We start from the raw sequence: 7,417 nt of genomic DNA, 5'->3' as shown, positions 1-7,417 counted from the left end.
TGCAGCGTAGAAGAAGAAACGCGTACGGATTTATCCATTGGGACTTAGAAGAAATTAGAGAGAATGGACTTAGAAGAAAATCCATTACTCGAGAAACCCAGAGGCTACCCACCCCAAACGGGCCAGCCGCGAAGACGATAAAGAGGCAAGACACGTGTCGCCCCGAGGCTACCCATTCCAAGTGGGCCCGCCGCGAAGAAGATAAAGGGCGAGACTCGCGCCTCCTATAGTCCGCATTAATTAAATGTTATAATTTGACAATGTTGTTATTACCATGCCTGTAATTATAGTTTACTTCACAGCGCCAATGCGGGCTAATAAATCACTCATTCACAAGCACTGAAACAGTAAGCATCTCTTTATTGATCTTCTTACTAGAGTCTTAGAGTCACCCCCTCGGCCTCGAAGCGCCGTTGTATTGAACACTGTTCAGGTTGCCAGCCTCAGTCGAGAGGCCAGCCTTTGTAAAACAACTTGTAAAGTTGGGACTTAGAATCGCTCTCGATTACGGGCATTCTAAGTGTCGGGACTCGGACACATCCGAAGGACTGACTGGAAGGAGCACACGCCTTGCTGTGCCTTCGAGTAGCACGGCACTCGCTCTCCTTCTCGGGCGCCTAGTACGACCAACCGTCGAACGGCCCCATCCCGGGACTAACCCACCTCTACTCCCGGCCAACTTGCAGTCGACTCTGCGAGCAGTTGGAACCGCTCGTCTATTCTGAGTTAGTGCCGAAGTAACTAACTTAGTCTGATTTGTCTTTGCAGGCCTGTACGAGAATTCACCCATTCTTCAGCCGAAGCAAGACTTACTTCTCCCGATCGAGATTAGAAAGTAAGTACCGATTGAGCGATCGATAGCTCTAGGTCCGGCCGAACAAACTGGGAGAAATCCCAGCGAAGTATCGCCGAGCTCACCGATATTTCACATGGTCCTTCGAACCGGTTATTAACCAAAGTAGAAACCGTGAAAGACGGTCCTGAAATCTGGTTAATACGGACCTAAAGTTGACGAAAACTAATCTCTTTCTGTTTATTTGCAGTGTCGAAATTCACGAGCAAAGACGCCCAAGCCAAGGTATTCGTGGCCGACCCACCCAGGGAGCTTAACGAATCTATCGCCAACATCAAGGCGTACGCTACAAAGCTCGTGACCGACGATAGCAAAGGGAAAATCAAGGACGCAAAGAGACAGGGCTGGAAGCTTCTCGAGGTCCTGTTTCCGATTGAGTTCTACGAACTCACAGGGGCAACTCCACCCTTGGCTTTGCAGACGGCAAAGCCTAAAAACAAGTGGGAGATCGCTAAAGCGGAGAAGTTGGAGAGAGAAGCCTTGGCATTCTTGACTCCCGAAGAGCGAGCCAAGTTCGACGAGGACGAAGCTCAAATTCGGAGGGAAAAAGAAGCGCAGAACGCTCTTCGACACGAGGTTCGCGCGGCCAAAAAGAGAAAGAGGGACGCAATTGAAGAGGCAAAGCTTCGCCTGTTAGAGAAGGAAGTGACGGAAAAGCGACTGGCGTACGAGCGCACTAAACGCCGTAGGGTTAACCCAGAAGCTGACCAAGGCAACTTGGTTGCCACGGTCGAGGTCCCGTTTGTCACACCAGACGGAGACCCGGTCCTTCCAGGAGACGCTTTGGCCAAACTGTGGTCGGCTTTGGCCACAGGGAAATTCGTCCTCCCGGGTACGGCAAACGACCCGGTAACCTCTGAGATTCAGGCAGTGCTGGCTAAGCACCTGAGTCAGGCAGAAACTCCACAGCCTTCGGCCGCGACGAGCCAGGCACAAACTCTGCAGCCAGTGGCCTCGACGAGCCAGGCACCGACACCAAAGGCCTCGACGAGCCAGGGTCGGAAGAAAGCGACGCCAAAGCGTACGGCGGCGAATAAGGGTAAGACGCTCGCTTCGAAAGGAGTGAACGTCGAGGCTCTGAAAACCCCGGCACTGCTTAGCCCCATTAGCCCCAAGCTAACGAAAGGCAAGGGGGCGGCCCGGCCGAAGTCCGGGACGAAAGCACCCGCTATAGACATAGACAAGCTAATAGCGGAAGCCACCACGAACTCAGTAAAGGTCATTTTGGACAAGTCTGACGGGTCACTCGCGGGAGTCAAACAGGTGAAAGCCTTAAAACCCGGGAGAAAGTCACTGTTTAACCCTCCGTCAAAGGAGTTGGTGGAGGCAGCAGCGAAAGCATCGGCCCGGCGAAAGGGTCTTCGATCGGCGGCAGAAGGCGAGGTAAATCTAGCTGACGCAGCCAAAAATCTCTACGGGGAGGACTTGGAGGAGTTGCCTAGCGAAAAGGAGGACGAACTCCTAAAGGAACCGGCCCGAGCCCCGGTATCGGCAGAAGAGCTGCAGCCACGCCCGGTCTCGAGACGATCGGGCCAACGGATCGACTCAGGTGACGAATCAGATCCAGGACTACAGCTCACAGCCGAAGACGAGGAGGAGGCGCTCAAGGCGGCAGCTCTCAGCACCCTCCCAAAAGCGGCGCAATAGCCGTCTGAAAAATTGTAAAAACCTGTGGTTATCGATAATAAACACTTGTAGAAATTAAAAAATTGTGTCTGTCTTCTCATTTCGAATAAATGTTGCATTCCGATAAGAAACGATCGAAACGGAAGGGGAGCAAAGACGATACCCCCAACAGGCTAACGCTTTCGAAGGCCAGCAAAAATCTACTGGGTGCGAATCTGGTAGTAACGAACGACGAAGAGATCATGGATCGGGTATTAGCGGAAAGCGAACCCGAGACTGGAGCGAAATCCAGACGAGCCCCGAGGAAAAATCCTGACGGCACGCTCAATGCACCAAGGAGTAGGCCATCGAGTAGGGCCTCAGACCGAAACCTAAGCGGCTCTCCGAAAATCATAAACATAGAGGGGCCCGATGAACCCCAGTCACCGAAAATTGGGCTAACGGTAGACGATGTTCAGAGACAAGCAGGCGCCCAGACTTCGCCGGAAATACCGCCGCCGAATCTAGACGGGTTCGGAGCTACCCCAGAACGTAAGACTCTATCCGAATGGATGAGAGAAGAGTTCGCGAGGTTTAACGGTGAAATGACAGAAATCACTGGGCGGCTGACGAGGACAGACGCAAAGGTAGCCGAGACAGTCACCAGACTAGACGGCCATAAAGAGCAAATCAAAAGACTCAACACAGAAGTGCCGACGATAAGGCAGACTGTAACGGGCCTCAGGAGCTCGATAGCCGCAGAAACAACCGCACGAATCGCGGCTATAGAAGCAAACATCGCAGCAACGATGCTGACGCAGAGGAATGCGACAGAGGCCCTGCAGACCCGAATGGTCGCGCATATTGAACGAGCAGTAGGGCAGCTCCAAAATAGCCTGAACGAACTAAGACAGACAGGAATTGCAGAGTTCGACGACACACAACTGAGAGTAGAGTTAAGACGCCTGGTCGAAGCCCAGGGCGAGGAAATCACGAACGGCCTGGCGCAGTCACTGGGCCAACACTCAGAAGAGGTGGGTCAGGCCATAGTAGAACTCAAGTTAAGGATGTCAAGGCTAGACACCAGGCTAAGGACGATTTATAGAGCCCAACAACCGCCGGCTCAAAGCCAGCAGCCAGAGGGTAGAAGGTCTCGGCAAGGGGCTCAAAGCCAACAGCCGGAGACCGGGAGAACCCGGCAGCAGCGAAACACTAGCAGATCACTCTGGGACGACTCAGAGGAAGAGGCAAGTGAAGAGAACGAGCCGACGGTAGGACGACCGACGTCAAGGGGAGGAACGGCATATAGTCAGCCTCCCCCATCATACCGCAGTGCCTTTACGGCAAGCGTACAAAGACCGGCATTTGGCCCAGCGCCAGCCCCGGCACCAGCCCCGGCACCAGCCCCGGCTCCGGCTCCGGCGCCAGCCCCGGCACCAGCCCCGGCTCCGGCCCCGGCACCCGCCCCGGCACCAGCCCCGGCACCGGCACCGGCGCCAGCGCCAGCGGGACCGGCACCTCCGTATCATGCGGCAGGTAGACCATACGTCCCACCGCAAGCGCCAGACGACGTCAAACGAGAATTGACGCAAGAGCTCGAGCAGCTCAGGGAAGAGCTAACACAGGCTTATGCCCAGTACGGTCGTGCAAGGTCTGACGATGCCAGACAACACGAAAGAATTGCGTTCATGACGACCTATACGTATTACAAAACGGCAGTAGAAAACTTAATGCCCATGCTGACAACAGCAGAAAAAGCCGAACTACGACTGCAGCAACGCAGAGTAGAAGCAGAAAGACTGGGCATTGCCCCAGTACAGGCGCCGATGCCTGTACAGACGGCTAAGGTACGGTTATCACCGCCCAAGTTTGCGGGGGAGGTACTGAAATATCACGGTTGGCGACAGACGTGGAATACGTACGACAACAACCCGATATACACAGCCACCGAGAAAAGCCAAATGTTGGAGCAGGCTCTCGAAGGCGAAGCCGCCAATGCGACGGCGAGTTTCACGTTCACGGCGGAAACTTATAATACCATTCTCCAAGTACTGGCTGATAGGTTTGGCGACCCGAATCAGGCCATAGGAGAAAGAGAAGCCAAGCTACGAGAAGCGGCAAGCAAACCGGTGGGAGCGAACCCGACGTCCGCTCAGTTGCGAGAAAAACATATCGAGATATGTAATCAAAGGCAAGGCCTCCTGATCCAAGGCGTACAGCCGGCGACATTCGATTCGCACACGGCTAAGGAAATCTTGAACTCCCTACCAGGAGTGATAACAGAGAAATGGAGAATGGATTGGGGGCCAGAAAGAGCACCGACCTTAGACCAGGTCCTGCATCAACTCGATAGGTTGATCCGAATTAAATCATCGGAAGAAGCGTCGAGACGGGTCGACTATACCCAGACAACTCAGGCCAACGCAGCGAGCGTAGCCACAAAAACAATCAAGTTCAGAGACAAGACCCCGACGAGGCTTGCCTGCGTGATATGCAAAAGCGAAACACACGCTGCGCGCGACTGCACGCTCGGAAACGCGGCCGAAAGGCGAAAAGTAGTGATGGACGCGGACAGATGCTTCAGATGTTTTGGTCAAGGCCACAGATACGTGGATTGTTCGGAGAGAAGAGCATGTCGGCACTGTTACTCCACCTCGCATGCGTCGGTCCTATGCCCGCACGAGAGAGAAAGTCGGGAGAGAACAAAAGGCAGGCCGGTACCGAGAACCGCCAGCAAATCTCCAAGTAAGCCTCGATCGGGCAAACCATTCATGCGACCGCCATCACCAACGCCATCGAGGACACCGTCAGCGGAACGATCGGTCAATGAGCAGTCGAATATAGGGGTAATAGAACCCAACGGCAAGGAAAAAATTTCCGCCGGAGTGTTACTGAACTTTGGAGCGAAAGCCAAAGCAGAAAAGACACAAGGAATAGAAGAATGGGTCCCACTGTTCGGAATATTCGACAGCGGTTGCGGTAATTCATTTATCACAGCAGCCCTAGTACGGAAGCTAAATGCAAAGGTCATTGGCAGGCAACGTATCAGAGTCTTGACATTTGGGTCTCACACACCCATCGACGAGTACTGCGATATTGTTCAAGTCACGATAGCCGGCATATCGAGAACAGTAACGGAAAAATTCATTGTCCGGGACCACATTCAAACACTCACACCATACACCGAGACGAAGCTTGGTGAGAGGTTGCTCAAAGAAGGCGAAACCTTGGCCGACCCGAGGCACAGAAGACCGTCTCAAGTCAAGACGATTGACATCCTAATTGGAAACAGTAACATGTACGAATTCATGTTACTGGAAGCACCGCGCAGGCACCGGAAAATAGTGGCGCATAACACTATCTTCGGTTGGACGATATCGGGCTCCTTAGGAGACCCGGGATACGAGACAGTAGCGTGCGTGGCCAAAGTAGAGATCGTGCCCGAAGAGCACGAGATCTCAAGTGTCGACAAACACTTTGCGGCCTTCTGGAGCCTTGAAAGTTTAGGTATCCCAAATAAGGAACTAACGGATGTCGAATTCATCCAAGCTTACATAGCTAGCATCGAAGCCGATGAAGAAGGGCGAGCCGTCGTACGGTATCCCTTCACCCAAGAGCGACCGGACTACGACTCATGTAGATCCATAGCCGACATAAGATTCGAAAATCTGTGGAAAAGCGACTCCTTCACTAAAGAGAAGCGAATACGATATCACGAAGTAATGATGTCCTACTTACGGGAAGGATTCATCGAAATAGCTGACCCGAACTACGATGGGCCAATGGCATTTTTGCCGAACAGACCGGTCGAGCGAGAAGACGCAGAAACCACAAAGATACGACCAGTCTTTGATGGATCGGTCCATCACAAGAACCGGCGCAGTTTCAACGCCAATCTTGAGATAGGACCAAACCTAAACCCAGACATCATGGGGATTCTAATGAGGTTTAGGCGATATTGCATAGCGTGGACGGCCGACATCGAGAAGGCGTTTTTGCAAATCAAAATCCACAAAGACCACGAGCAAATCGTGAGGTTTCTTTGGGTCGAAGACCCCGAAGCTGCCATACCCAAGGTGGTGGTCTACGCATGGAAGAGACTCACCTTTGGACTCGCATCGAGCCCATTTATACTCAGGGCCGTTCTAACCTGGCACCTGCAGAAGTACGAAACAGAGTACCCAGGCATCACAGCCAGGACTCTTAACCAAATCTATGTCGACGACTGGATGGGGGGAGCCGAAACTCCCGAACAAGCTGCCGAAGAGATAAGGCTGATAAGTCGAATCTTGGGGGAGATCAAGATGAAACTCTGTAAGTGGTCGACGAATTCGGCCGAGCTAACAGACTTACTACGGGGGGAGTTCGAATTCTCCTCCCGACCATCGAAATTGGGAATAGATGAGGTGTTCGAACATGCGGACAAAAAGGCTCTGGGAATCCTTTGGGACCCAGTATCCGACCAGTTCAAATTCAACGCCGATAAAATAATATCCGAGGCACGAAGGCTAGGAGAAGGGCTTACCAAGCGACAGCTGTTTAGCCTAGCGCTAACGCTATACGACCCGTTGGGCTTCGTGAACCCGGCGATATTGTCCGCGAAACGGGCGATGCAGATCTCATGGTTAGCCAACGGCAAATGGGATCAGATAGTGAACAGTTGCACCAATGAGAATTGGGAGGAGTTCATCAAAGGTCTCGAAGACCTACAGCTCATACGGATTCCTCGCTGGACGGGCATAGAGGTTAAGGAGCCTAGCGAACTCCACATCTTCTGCGATGCCAGCGAGGTAGGATATGGGGCCGTAGCATACGAAGTGCAAGGGACGACGATCGCCCTCATAGCAGCAAAATCAAAGGTGGCTCCGTTACCAAAAAAGGCAATGACCATCCCTCGGCTCGAACTGCTGAGTAACCTGATGGCGTCTATACTTGGCAAGTATATACGAGACCAACATC

General features: G+C 52.9%; 1 protein-coding gene across 1 annotated transcript; it reads left to right on the top strand.

Moving 5' to 3' along the window:
* Positions 1–929: 929 nt before the first annotated feature.
* Positions 930–2,500, top strand: LOC124337803 (nucleolar and coiled-body phosphoprotein 1-like). The gene is made up of 2 exons (XM_046791821.1): positions 930–945; positions 1,044–2,500. Exons 1-2 carry the CDS (start codon positions 930–932, stop codon positions 2,498–2,500), a joined length of 1,473 nt encoding a protein of 490 aa, XP_046647777.1.
* The last annotated feature ends 4,917 nt before the right edge of the window (positions 2,501–7,417 follow it).

The sequence above is a fragment of the Daphnia pulicaria genome, chromosome 4 (genome assembly GCF_021234035.1).
Source record: "Daphnia pulicaria isolate SC F1-1A chromosome 4, SC_F0-13Bv2, whole genome shotgun sequence".
In the NCBI taxonomy this organism is placed as follows: Eukaryota; Metazoa; Arthropoda; class Branchiopoda; order Diplostraca; family Daphniidae; genus Daphnia; species Daphnia pulicaria.
Note: the sequence above shows the minus strand (reverse complement) of the source record. Positions and strands in the feature narration are given on the sequence as shown.